Source organism: Leptodactylus fuscus, chromosome 7, assembly GCF_031893055.1.
Source record: "Leptodactylus fuscus isolate aLepFus1 chromosome 7, aLepFus1.hap2, whole genome shotgun sequence".
Lineage (NCBI taxonomy): Eukaryota > Metazoa > Chordata > Amphibia > Anura > Leptodactylidae > Leptodactylus > Leptodactylus fuscus.
In genome coordinates, this window is record NC_134271.1 from 110,018,482 (window position 1) to 110,033,073 (window position 14,592).

At 41.1% G+C, this 14,592-nt stretch overlaps 1 protein-coding gene across 1 annotated transcript in view; it reads left to right on the plus strand.

Annotated features, from left to right (window-relative positions):
* ATG14 (autophagy related 14) overlaps positions 1 to 12,799 on the plus strand; it is a 33,727-nt gene extending 20,928 nt beyond the window's left edge. Inside the window, exons 6-10 of the mRNA XM_075282770.1 lie at positions 321 to 550; positions 1,057 to 1,174; positions 2,228 to 2,318; positions 7,031 to 7,116; positions 8,470 to 12,799. Coding sequence (XP_075138871.1) covers positions 321 to 550; positions 1,057 to 1,174; positions 2,228 to 2,318; positions 7,031 to 7,116; positions 8,470 to 8,776 — 832 coding nt within the window. The 3' untranslated portion in view covers positions 8,777 to 12,799. The remainder of the gene's footprint in view (positions 1 to 320; positions 551 to 1,056; positions 1,175 to 2,227; positions 2,319 to 7,030; positions 7,117 to 8,469) is intronic.
* Positions 12,800 to 14,592: the final 1,793 nt, after the last annotated feature.

Genomic DNA, 14,592 nt, shown 5'->3' on the forward strand with positions numbered 1-14,592 from the left:
GTAAAGGTTAACTCTGCTACATCTGTACCTCTATGGCATCCCTGTTATGACATATACAAAACTGAGTCCTAATACTATGGTCCCTGATATTGCAATATTGTCTGTAAACAACCATTCAGGGTGCACAGCTGTCAGATTGTTTCTCCTATGCTAGTGAGGGAGCCCTGTAATGTTTTAGCTACTTCTCATATGACTTCTTCTTTTGTGTATGAGAGTTGTGTTCAGTCTGTATTCCATGTTTAGCATTGCATATTGCAGATACACATTTGACTATCCCCTCATCACTAAATTGTGTACATTATATGATCATGTGTTTTCAGGGATCCAGCCGACATTTCGTTTGAGAATGACAATGCAATGACCTCTAGCACTGTGAGCAAGTTGGCTGAAGCCCGCAGGACCACTTACCTTTCTGGAAGATGGGTGTGTGATGATCACAATGGTGATACCAGCATTAGCATTGCTGGCCCTTGGATCACTCTGCCAAACAATGGAGATTACTCTGCTTACTACAACTGGGTGGAGGAGAAGAAGGCCACGCCAGGACCTGGTAAGGGTTCTCCAAATTAGGAGTGCATGTAAAAATGGTTATACAAATACAGTATTATTGAGAGCCCCAATGGAATCCATTATCAGTCTGTAGGACTATCAGTGGTTTCTGGATTGGTGAAGTAAGCTATAGGCGCTTGTCCAGGAAATCTTAAGGAAAGGCCATAAATATCTGATTGGTGAGAGGCTGTCAGGGAGCCCCCACATGGATCAGCTGTACGGGGCCGCTACAGACGCCTGTACTATACACGAGGTGGAGCTGGAAGCAGTAGGCTGTGGTCTCTGTATAGTGGCCAAACACTTGTACTGTAACTCAGCTACCGTTGATTTTTATTATCGGATCATTTTTGCATAGAGATAAGCAGGTCTGCAGCTAACTATTCATCCTACACATGTTGTACGGTCATCTTAAAGGGGAATTCTGGACTTTGATAGACCGCTTCATATGATTATGGCTAACTTTAAGAAGATTTTCTATAAAATATTGCTTGGCTTGTGTTTTTGCAGAGATGGAACACAACAATCCTGCGTACACTATCAGTGCTGCATTATGCTATGCAACTCAGCTTGTCAATACGCTGTCACACATATTAAATGTCAACCTTCCGAGAAAGCTTTATAATAGGTGAGTATACCGCCTGTGGTAGGAATACAGCTGTGATCTGTCACTAATATGGCTTAATGGGGTTATGGCATTATAAGTATTTATCCTCTGTTCATATGGATAGAGGTTAAATAGCTGTATGGGGCTGTTTACCACCCGTCGTGAATTCAGTCTGTGCTGGATGAGACGCACCTGGAAACAGTTGGCCGTACAGCACTCGGCTGTCTCTTTGTGGCTTAGCCCTTTAAAGGGAGTCTATTCACCAGCAGCACATTTAGGTAGGTCAGGCCTAACTGATTGTAATACCTTCTTCCCCATGATAATTTGTGCCTCCATTGCATATACTGTATATATTATCGTATTTTTCGGACTATAAGACGCACCAGACCATAAGACGCACTAAGGTTTTAGAGGAGGAAAATAGGGGGAAAAATGTAAGCAAAAAAATTTGTAAAATATTTAATAACATAATAATATAATATTTCACCAATTTAAATAGAACCGGGGGTTTTTGGACACAGGGATACCAAATGTGTATGTGTTTCAACAGTAATGCTTCTGTATTTATATGTATTCTAGGGATATGGGGGTGATATGAACTATATATATATATATATATATATATATATATATATATATATATATATATACACATAATATATAATATCATTTTATTTTTATTTTTTTTTGAACTTGCAATCATTTGATTACAAGTCCCATAGACTGCAATACAACTGTATAGCAGTCTATGGGAGATACTCAATATTACTATTGAGGCTGGTCAGGGGAGGCTCCCGCGTGGCACAGTAACAAGTCGTCCTCTCTTGCAGAGCGAATGCCATAGCTATCGGGTCTCCTGTACAGTGGAGACTCGGTAGCTATGGCAGGAGTGGCCGCCATCTTTAAGACAACCCCCCCCTTCCCCCAGGTTTCGCTTATCTGCACAGCTGCAGCTCCCAGTCCAGTCCGGTCCTCTATCCTTCACATGTCTTCAGAGTGCCCTGATTAGACCCAGAAAACGTCTTTAACAGGGGCATGTCTTCTAATCAATGGAAATCTTTCTGGATTTTTCAGTGAATTTTGTGGAGAGAATTTGAGTCGGTGGAAATTTAATCGTGCTGTGAATAAGCTGAACTCCAATATACTCTATCTGTGTTTTTCTCAGGTTGGTATCACTGTGTGCCTGTATTTGTCTCATATTAAATATAAAAAATATTATAATTTTATGAATGAAAGCATGATGGGGTTGATTTAGGACTACTTATAACACAGCACCATATCTCACTATTCCATGTACTCTTTTGACGTTACATGGGAACCTAGCAAGGCTGCATAAGGTTACAGTGCCTACAAGTAGTAAATATAAAAAACACAAAAACTTGGTAATCTTCAGTAGTTGATACCTTTTTAATGGCTAACTCATAATGATGACAAATGGCTGACGTTTCGGAACGCTGCATGCTACATATATATATATATATATATATATATATATATATATATATATATATATACTCCTTCAGAAATGTTTTTAAATTTACTTTGATAAAGGAGCCTTTTGCGTTCCGAAACGTCAGCCATTTGTCATCATTATGAGTTAGCCATTAAAAAGGTATCAACTACTGAAGATTACCAAGTTTTCGTGTTTTTTATATTTCCAACCCACTGGCTAACACGGTACAACAACGAACAGTTTTCTTTTTACAAGTAGTATTCAACCCCCTGCAGATTTAGCAGGTTTACACATTCGGAATTAACTTGGCATTGTGACATTTGGACTGTAGATCAGCCTGGAAGTGTGAAATGCACTGCAGCAAAAAAGAATGTTATTTCTTTGTTTAATTTTTTTTTAAATTGTGAAAAGTTTATTCAGAGGGTCATTTATTATTCAACCCCTCAAACCACCAGAATTCTGTTTGGTTCCCCTAAAGTATTAAGAAGTAGTTCAGGCACAAAGAACAATGAGCTTCACATGTTTGGATTAATTATCTCTTTTTCCAGCCTTTTCTGACTATTTAAGACCCTCCCCAAACTTGTGAACAGCACTCATACATGGTCAACATGGGAAAGACAAAGGAGCATTCCAAGGCCATCAGAGACAAGATCGTGGAGGGTCACAAGGCTGGCAAGGGGTACAAAACCCTTTCCAAGGAGTTGGGCCTACCTGTCTCCACTGTTGGGAGCATCATCCGGAAGTGGCAGGCTTATGGAACTACTGTTAGCCTTCCACGGCCTGGACAGCCTTTAAAAGTTTTCTCCCGTGACCCAAGGACAACAAGGAAGGAGCTCCGGGAAGATCTCATGGCAGTGGGGACATTGGTTTCAGTCAATACCATAAGTAACGTACTCCACCGCAATGGTCTCCGTTCCAGACGAGCCCGTAAGGTACCTTTACTTTCAAAGCGTCATGTCAAGGCTCGTCTACAGTTTGCTCATGATCACTTGGAGGACTCTGAGACAGACTGGTTCAAGGTTCTCTGGTCTGATGAGACCAAGATCTAGATCTTTGGTGCCAACCACACACGTGACGTTTGGAGACTGGATGGCACTGCATACGACCCCAAGAATACCATCCCTACAGTCAAGCATGGTGGTGGCAGCATCATGCTGTGGGGCTGCTTCTCAGCCAAGGGGCCTGGCCATCTGGTCCGCATCCATGGGAAGATGGATGGCACGGCCTACCTGGAGATTTTGGCCAAGAACCTCCGCTCCTCCATCAAGGATCTTAAGATGGGTCGTCATTTCATCTTCCAACAAGACAACGACCCAAAGCACACAGCCAAGAAAACCAAGGCCTGGTTCAAGAGGGAAAAAATCATGGTGTTGCAGTGGCCTAGTCAGTCTCCTGACCTTAACCCAATTGAAAACTTGTGGAATGAGCTCAAGATTAAAGTCCACATGAGACACCCAAAGAACCTAGATAACTTGGAGAAGATCTGCATGGAGGAGTGGGCCAAGATAACTCCAGAGACCTGTGCCGGCCTGATCAGGTCTTATAAAAGACGATTATTAGCTGTAATTGCAAACAAGGGTTATTCCACAAAATATTAAACCTAGGGGTTGAATAATAATTGACCCACACTTTTATGTTTAAAATTTATTAAAATTTAACTGAGCAGCATAACTTTTTGGTTTGTAAGATTTATGCATCTGTTACTAAATCCTGCTCTTGTTTGAAGTTTGAAGGCTCTAACTTATTTGCATCTTATCAAACCTGCTAAATCTGCAGGGGGTTGAATACTACTTGTAGGCACTGTATATTACCTCAGTGTGCTAAAGTAAACCTCTAATCCAATAGGGGAAATGGCAAGTATGAATGTGGCCTTGTCTACAGGAATGGATAGGCTCATCTTTTCCATGTTCACTGATCCATAGTTTTGTCCTTAAAGTGTACCTTCTCTGTGGACTAATACCCTTTTACCTACAAACATAGCAGTGTTAAATGTGTAGGAGGGTCATTCCATATCAAGTGATCCAAATAGGAATATTTTTTTTACCTGACGTCTTTAGATTTTTTTATTTTTATTTTTTATGAAGTACAACTTAAGTTAATTACAAATAAAAAGTTTTGATTTTTTTTCTTCATCAGTTAATTTTTTATAGACTTCTAAAGTTTTGAAAAAGTGTGAATTTTGGCCTGGTATGGCTTTACATTTTTTAACATATCTTGGGCTAGAATTAAGATAAATGGGTGGGAGAGGCATCATTTTTCTCAGAGCGGTACCGGCTTTCATTTGATATGTCACAAGACGATGTTTCTTTATATTTTGTTTTGGAGAAATCAAATTTAAAATTTTGATGCGCAATTGTGAAAAAAACGTATGTTTTAAAATTGTGAAAAAATGCATGTGTGTTACTTGTGCTCTTGATTATATTTGTACAGGTTTTCAACTTGGGACCAAATTGGGATCAATTTTTTTTTTATTTTTTTTTTAAGCCTTGAACCATCTGATTTTATGTTTGTGTGAGCTTCTTCCTTTTTTCTTTTCAAATTACAACTTGCTGAATTCAACATTTATATGCAACAATAAAAAAAACATAAAAAACAAATACTGTAAGTGCCAGAACAAATACATCTTAGGGCTAGTTCACACGTGAACTGCCCGCGCGGGTTTTGACACAGAGAGAGACGCGGCGAGCCGCGTCTCTCTCTTGTCAAAACCCGCCGCGACCATCGCGGTCGCGGCTTTCACCTCCGCTGTCGGCTCAAATGAATGAGCCAACATGGAGGGTGCTGCAGCCGGGCGGAAACTGTGCGGCGCAGCCCGCGCGGCTTCCGCCTGAAGAAAGAGCATGTCGCTTCTTTTCTCCGCTAGCAGCAGCCCGCCGCTAGCGGAGAAAAGAAGCCCGGCGGTCTCCATAGACCACCATTATAAGGGGAGGTTTTAGATGCGAAATCCGCTGTCAAAACCCTCCCCTTATACTCACGTGTGAACTAGCCCTTATCATCAGAACACAGCTTGTTCAGCATTTTCAACCTGAATGCATTGAACAAACCGAAAGAAAAAAAGCTGCTGTGATATCTAAAAATCATGGATTATTTGGTAATTATATGTTGCACACCTAATGAGTTGACACTGGTGTGGTTGGGGGGGTTATATTCTTTATTAACATTCATCTGTAATAATAAGGCACATGCATCAAACATGGAGATTAGGACCTCCCTTCTTCTTGTTATGAGGTGCACTACAATAAGTGTCCTTCCATACTACCTAGTAATTGTACATTAGCATTAAGTCCTCAGTCATTCCTTACATCAGTGACTGCATCAACATATACTGAGCAATGCAATATGAGAACATAACAACATGACTTCTGTATTAATTACTCTACCTTTAATAATAAGGGACATGCATCAAACATGAAGATTGGAACCTCCCTTCTTGTGGTTATCTGAGGTGCACTACAATAAGTGTCCTACCAGAAACACACCTCTGAGATACATGGTCCCACTCTAGTGTCATATTACAGGACCTGTATACTGCTAGTCTGACACTTTGTGAGGTGGATCATTCTCTGTACATATCTCACATAAAGACCCCACACTTTTAGACCACAGGCTGAACAGATCTGAATTCAAGATTTTCGGAATGAAACTGTAATAGTTATATTTTAAAATATTATCCCATCGTGATCCCAACTTGAATTTTGGTACAGATGTGGCTAAGGGCATAGCAGGCCCATGTGCATTTTTTTGAAATTTTTAAATAAAACGTTTTTTTTCGGAAATGCGTTTTAAAATTTTGCGTTTGCGTTCACATGGGTAAAATATTAACAAAGATACTCTTGTGACATATTTGGTGAAAGCCTGTATAGTTCTGAGTAGAATGGCGTTTATTTTGTTTCTCTATCTTTTTTCTAGCCTAAGTTATGAGGAGAAATGTAAAGGCAGGCAACACAGAAATTCACACTTTTTCTGAACTTTGAAAATCAATTAAAAATCCAAAAAAAATTCTAGAATTTTTTTTTCTTCACATTTTGCATTCTCTGACACACTATTACCAAATGACAAAATATCAAAAAAATTAAAAATATAGAGGGAAAAATCATTGGTTCACTTGACACGGAATGACCCAGGAGCAGCAATTGGTGTCTTTTCTATACATCTCCACTCTCCATAGACTAATAACGTAGAAAATATTTTCATCTACTCTGTTCACTTTTGCAATGTGATTTATAACTGGAGATACGCTTTACAGAAAGGCTCGGGCTTCTGTTGCATATTATGCTTTGTTTTTTTTCCAAAACGAACATGTAGGCAGCACGGATATTGTAAAATGTAATTGTACTTTAGTTGTTTGTCTTGTGAGATTTTGTGCTTGCTCTGATGTTGTGACGTTGTATGGCTGATATAGTAACTGTGTGTTTCTTTTGCAGCATGTGGACTTGGATCTGTTACATCCACTACATACGCTCAGGAACCTCATGTACTTGGTTAGTCCTGACAGTGAAAACTTGGGCAGGTGAGCTTGAAATTTTTGCTTTCCTCAGTATGCTTAAGAACACTTTCTTATGTTCCCATTGTACAGCAGTGGCGACATGTCACATTGTGTTCATATAGTGTCTATTGTGTGGCGGTGCCTTTGTGCTCTGGAACATAAATGTAATTCACAGCTCACTCACAGTGTAACCACTTGTACTTCATGTGTGGAAATGAAAACACAGCAGCTTTCTGTACAGATGGACAAGAGTTAATTGTCTGGTTTCAGGAAATACTGGCCTCAGGTAGGGGATGTCGAAACAAGCAGTACTTGCTTAGGCCTATGGCTGTGCCTGGTATAACAGCTTTGTACCATTCCCTTGAGTAGGAATGAACTGCTCTGAGCTGTAATACCAAGCCACTTAAAGTACAGAGCTGTGCTTGTAAATAGTGAAGGGAATACAAACAGCTGATCGGCGAGGGTGCTGGGAGTCAGACATCCTCTGATCTAATATTTATGGCTAATCATAATCTGAAAAGCCTGGTCCCTGTTGGAGTGGTGGCCATACATGCACAGTAAGTCTACATTCACATCTGCGTTTTAGACTGTATTGCAGTGACCACCTAAAATAGTGGATGAAAAAATGCTGTAAGTCCGGTTTGTTTGAAAGAACGGACAGCGACGGATCTAATTGTAATTAATGGGGTCCATCGGGCACTATTGGTGTCTCCTATTTTAGCGGACTGTTTATCCACTGTTTTGGTCCTCTGACATACTTGAACAATGAGAGTAAAAAACAGAGAGAGGACCCCGAGCGCACTAAGTGCAGTATTAACACTTGGGGAGCATATTAAGGTGAGAGTGGCAGCAGTTCAATCCGTCACCGGAGGACTGGGGGAATCATAGACAGGAGTAGAGGACCAGAGGTCCGTTATGGAAGAATAGCGCTCTTTGGTATGTATAAGAGGATGGTAGACCAAGATCCAAACTTGAATAATTTATTGGATAAAATATAGTACGGCGCATTTTGGGCCTCACAATGGCCCTTTCTCAAGTGCAAAAAAAGAGACAGCTGTGAATATTGTGCAGTTATTTCATCCTAGGCCAGAGAAACTCCAAGGAAAAGCAGAACCGAGTCAGGATTGAATCCTGTGAGGCCGGAAACGCGTCATGCCTTATGCTGTACTATATTTTATCCAATAAATTATTCAAGTTTGGATCCTGGTCTACCATCCTCTTATACATACCAGAGAGCGCGGTGCTTCCATAACGGACCTCTGGTCCTCTACTCCTGTCTATACTTGAACAATGGACACACAGACGCAAATGTGAACTTAGCTCCATTCCAGTGAGTGGGACTGGCAAAAGTAATATTCTCCGTGTTCTGTTCTGTAGATCTGGACCTTTTGAAATCAGCGCTGATCTCGAAGACTCCATGGAATTTGTAGATCCCAGTGGTGCCGGAGAGAGTGATGAAAGTGGAGACGAGCATATAAGTGATGAAGAGACAGACCTAGGCACTGACTGGGAAAATCTGCCAAGTCCTAAATTTTGTGATATCCCCTCTCAACCACTGGAGATGCAGGAGAGCCAGAGCACGATGATGTCGCAGCCTATCGCTAGCAGCAGTGCTGGGGGGATGATCTCCTCCGCCGCTGCCTCTGTCACCTCCTGGTTTAAGGCTTACACTGGACATCGCTGACCTGGCTCTGTAGGGCACATATATGACGTTACCTCTCCTGTCACTGACTTTTTACACAGGCAAGATAAGTAGTTTGACTTATGGCAGAGAACAAACTTTATATAGGCTGTTTTGTTTTTTTTGTGCACGGATGGACTTTTCTAATGTTGACACCGATTACTGCTAGATTTTATTATCGGTGGTAAATCTTCTGCCCTACATTCTGGACAGATGTGCCACCCACCTGCGCCAGGCCCAGCAGTGCTGAACATGTTGTAGATGCTTATTCTTTCCATTCATCTATATTTACAGGTTTGCACTAAATATATATTGGGAAGTTTTATTGTTTTGCTCGTTATTTTACCAATATTGTTGGTGCCATGGTATAATTCAGGCACTATTCACATCACATCTGAACCCTACTGTTAGCGTATGTGCCACTTAGAGGGGTTGTCCCTCAAAAGATATTTATGGCATATCCCCACCTCTGGGACCCAAACCTATTTGTAAAATAAGCCCTCCAGCTTCTGTGCTACTTTCCTGACCACGACCTGGCTGTGAAGACTATTGGCTATGGTTGGGCTTTACAGAAACAGCGTAGCCCTGAGCTATGTTTCTGTAACTCCCAATTACTGTTATGGAAACAGCGTAGTGAAGTCTTCACAGAAAAGACACAGTCCAGTAAGTAGAAATACACAAAGGCTGGGGAAGCTCATTTTAGAAACAGCTGTAGGTCCCAAAGGTAGGACCCGTATCCATCAGGCTTTCATGGCATATCTTATGGATATGCCATAAATGTCTATTGTGGGGGAACCCCTTTAAGCTCTGTGTCAGACATGTCCAGAGGGTTCTGTTTACTTGACAGATGCCAAAAATGTGTTGTGGTATAGGTCATTATACTTTTTATAAAAATGTCAAAGGTGTACTGCAAAATGGTATACCATGCAGTGTACTCATGAGGGGGTATACATTAGGAAATCCTCCAGTGAAAGGCTCGAGCCCAAGATGCCCATCTCCCCCCTCTTACAGATGAACGTGACACTTTTTAGAATAAGCCCAGAGAATCAGGATCACTTACACTTATGACATGTTTCATATTGCTTTGGTGCACACCTTCTTTATGACCGCTTTTTGAGAGATTTTGCTCCTCGTCCAGTATCACGTTGCCTAAAGATACGCCAAAACCTCACCAGTAAAGAACTTGTGTTTGGCCATATAAGCAGAGATGTCACCCTTTATACTCAGAAAACGTCTGGTTCCTGTCCTGGCAGTGCAGCTACGGTCTAATCCCTACTTTCTATGAAAAAAGGGATGGATAGCGTAATGACGAATATTCAGACACTAGCCTAAAAAAAGTTCTACTGAACACATCTTAAAGGGAATGTATCATCAATTTTTATTTATTGAAACCATAATGTGAAATTCATTGTAATCCTGTCTCTCTTGTCTGATAGAAATGATGTGACTGCTGCAAACAGAACTCCTCTAGAATTCAGAAGTAGCAGTCTATTACTAGGCTTGGTGACCAGAGTAAAAATTACAGGATTTAGTACTTAAATACCGTAACTAAACTTTTAGACAATTTTTTATTTTTCTGGCAGTATTTGTGTCATTAATACATGTTTGTAATATACTTTATTATTAAATCTTGTCTTCTGTAAAATCCTGCATCTCTTCTGTACAGAAAGCTGTCCCTGCCTCTCCCACTGTCTATGGTGTATGGCTTATGTGAAATGAGGGGAGGCTCCTATCTCAGGTTGCAGCTAGACCTATTTCCAGAGAGATCACTGGTTGAAAACATAGTTTGGATTTGGGATATTTATGTGCAGCTGCATACGATATAAATAACCTAATCCTGGCTGTGTTTTCAACCTGTGATATCTCTGGATATAAGAAAGGTAGAACTGCTGCAGACGATACCAAAAGTAAGTTTTCAGAACGCCCTCCTTTTCTTTTCATTACACAATGAGAAGCCTTGCACAGCTCTAACTTCTGTATCACACAAAGGAGACAAAATCTGTTAATAAAGTATATTACACAGCTTATTATTGACACACGCATACTGCCAGAAAATCTAAAGTTGTTAAAAAAAAAAAATAATAATATATATATTATTTTAAACATATTCTTAAATTTGTTTATATAAACAAATGTTTAACAATAAACCTGGTTTAATAATAGGTCACTTTTTGATGACCCATTCCCTTTAATTCAGACAGGCATATTACATGCGAAACCCATATCCATGCTTGTTCCATGTTCTTTACTACAACAACAGTCATGTTTCATCTTATACCCATTGAAAGCAATTAACAAAATTGTATATATCATTATAAAAACCCAATGAAATCCCTCTTTCCCTACCACCTGTTACCAATGGCTACGACCTGTAATCCGTCTTCATTCAGGACAAGCGTGCTCATTCCCCTGTAGTTAGGTTATGTAGGTCTTATCTAAGAGATGGCGCATGTGCAGTGCATGTCTGATTTCTGTGAGGAAGCACACAGAGCAAGGTGCACCTGGGAAATGTAGTTTTCCCGAGTAAGCAGTCACCTGCTGTATATGCTGAAATGTAATGGTGCTATTGGGGTGCAGATCTTGAAGGAGAGGGCACATGGGAGGTGGGTGAAGCCACAGGTACAGTGCAGGTAGCTTATCTGCATGGTTGTTTTCAGTAAAAATAAAAAAGGGTGCAAAGTGGTATTAGGTCAGAATATTGACCCATGAATGGCCCTTCTTTTCTATCCCACACACTCACATTAGCTCCACTGCAGGTCTTGTACAGTCAGGACTCTTACATGGAACTCTCTTTGGTCAGTATTGGCTGCTCCAAGTTCATACTGTTGTAAAATGTACTGTGTACAGAAGTATACTTGTATGGTTGTATTCCTGAGCACTACATAATGGCACTGTACTGAAATGAGGAAAGTGATGCAAAAAAATAAAACTCTTCATAATTTCCCCCAGGTGGAGTTAGCAGCCATGTCAGGCTTATATCCTGAATTGCCACACTGGAAATTGGTGTCTGCCTCTTCCCCTTGTAGGAGGAGTCATGTGCCATATAGCAGCATGTGACCACTGGTCCCTCCCATGAGGACTGGCCTGACACCTAGCTCAGTATAAGATAACAGACCTATTGATGAGTGTGGGGGATGGCAGATATTTTTATTTCTCAAAGGGAATTTTTTTTAAAACTCTCCTCCTATATGTAAATCATTGTAAAGGATCTGACTTTATTTTTATAGCTGTCCTTTAATTTGCATCTAGCAGCATGCTCACAGTGATGGGAAGATTGTTCTCTCTGGTTATTCAGTAGTTCCCTTCATTGTCTTTGTCCTATGTAACCATAGGTATGTTGTAGCATATGGTGTAGAGGACTAAGGCTGCACCGTATCCTAAACCTCTGCCTAAGGTACCAGCACTCAGGGTTGTAAACATCAGCCAAGTGTCCGTCAGGGACTAGACTGGGACTGGAAACTTTGCAACACTCCATTTGTTGCTGAACTACATTTCCCATTATGCTCCCCCCTCCCCCAAGTAGTTCGAGCACAGCTGGAGCAGCGAGGTGCGACAGCCCTTGTGCTAGATCTATACTGCACTTCTCTGGCTTGTAGGTGCTATATAAAATGCTAGTATGTCCTATTAACATTGGCTGTTGTCCTGATACTGTGTGACATGTCATTGATGGCTCTGCTTGTTTAACTGGGCAATAAAGTATTTATTTCCACCTTTGATAAGTGGCAACGTGACTGTGATGTGGTTTGTGTGATTCCATTTACATGGATTATTGTAATGTTATTACAGAGGGCGCAGTCGCTGTGAGATGTACACCAGGAACTAGTGCCGTCACTGAAGCAGCCGCACACGTATGTGTCTCGTGTCGCTACAGATTCCTGGGAGCTGATTGATGGCGTTCTCATTAATATTCATTTATCTCCTTACTACTTGCTGACTGCAGTATATGTGGAAGAGGGTTCTGGAGGTCAAATTACCAAATGACTGTGTATGGAATCTGTGACATGTGCCGTGCTCGAGATCCAGGAACAAATAGCACAAAACTGAAGTAGAATAGCTGCTTAAATGTAACACGGTGCTAAGAGGTAGCCCTAGACTCCCAAACGCCTTCACCCGTGCCAGGGGACTCTGCTGAGTTATTACTAGCAGAAATGGAAGGAGCTTTCGTTCCTATCAGCATTTTTACAATACCAAATAGAGCAATAATAGTGACTGAAACATGGTCCTGCCTGGATGGATGGAGCAGTCTTGGCCCAACAGATTTAGTTCAACTCATACCAGAAAACTGCTGTATGTATACCTGAAATCTAGGGCAGAGCTCAAGTTTAGTGCATCGGGCCCTACAAGATGTTGGAGCCTCAGATGCATCTTATGCCGGCAGGAGACTCCATTAAGACTTTTCTATTGCTTAATATTTACTTACTGAGATACAACTATGTTCTGTCAGATTCTTTCCCAAAGACATAGTGAGGTACAGTAAGGCCCCATGCACCTCTATGCTTGTCCTATTGTGGTTCCTTACATGTTACAGCTTTGTGCATAAAGCCTTGTCAAGTGAATGTAATGCCAGACACAGCCCATAGATAAGAGTGCACTTTGTTAGGAGAAATAACTTGGGCTTATAAACCTTGACAACCCTATGAAGGTTAGATAACTTTCTTCTGCTGTGAAGCCTGCCCATGTGTTACTCTGCTGCTTCAGCAGGCCAGATCCTTCATGCTGTCTATAAGGCACTTACTGCAGTGGACCTTCAGTTCTGATCAAAATTGAATGACTTTGCTTGATGGCCTAAAAAGGTAGGTGTAGGGTAGTGTGGCCTTAGGAACCACTAGGCTGCAATTTTAGTGCCCGCACCTACCATCAAGGCGTGGGGGAAAGGGGATTTTAATCGCCATTATTACCTATACTGAGACGGCTGTATTATTGTAATTTTTTTTTCTTTATGTAGATTGTGAGCCCCACATGACAATGTACATTGTTTTTCTCTATCAGTATGTCTTTGGAATATGGTATGGAAATCCATGCAAACACGGGGGGAAACTTACAAACTCCTTGCAGATTTTTATTTTTTTTTTGCCCTTGACGGGATTTGAACACCAGGACTCCAGCGCTACAAGGCTGCAGTACTAACCACTGACCACGTGTGGCCCCTGTATTATTGTAATTTCGCTAGTGACATCACTAGATCGTTTAGTCTCCTGATGAACTCTATAATATCCAGAGGGAAACGCATAGACACACTTTTTTACTTTGATGTGATGTTCGCTCCACTCTATAGCGATATTGAGCCGGTTTGGGGCACTCTTATTACTGGTCTCTATTATCGAGACTATGTAACACCCTCTGAGACGCTCCAATAGTTACTCCTGAGTGTTCTGGAGTATGTGCTTGTTAACCACTCCACCCACTAACGATATTGAACTGGTGTCCGTGTTCTGCTAATCTGTCTATGCAGACTAGAGACTCACAGATACCATATATGTAATAAGGACTGTGGGGCTTATGGGATTGTTCCTGGGCTAGTGGGCTATCCTACTATATACATCTACCCCCTCTCCTGCCAAATGACATTATAACGCACAATAAATAACGTTAGTGCACTGATGGTCGGTTACAGCGATCTGAATATGCGATCTGTCATTATTAGGTTGCACTCTGTGGTGTGTGTTTTTGGTCAGTAAAAAAAAAAAAAATGAGACCATTGACGACCAGTAGAGCTAAGCGAGTACTGTTTGGATCAGCCGATCCGAACAGCACGCTCCATAGAAATGAATGGATGCACCTGGTACTTCCGCTTTGACGGAGGCCGGCCGCTTAACCCC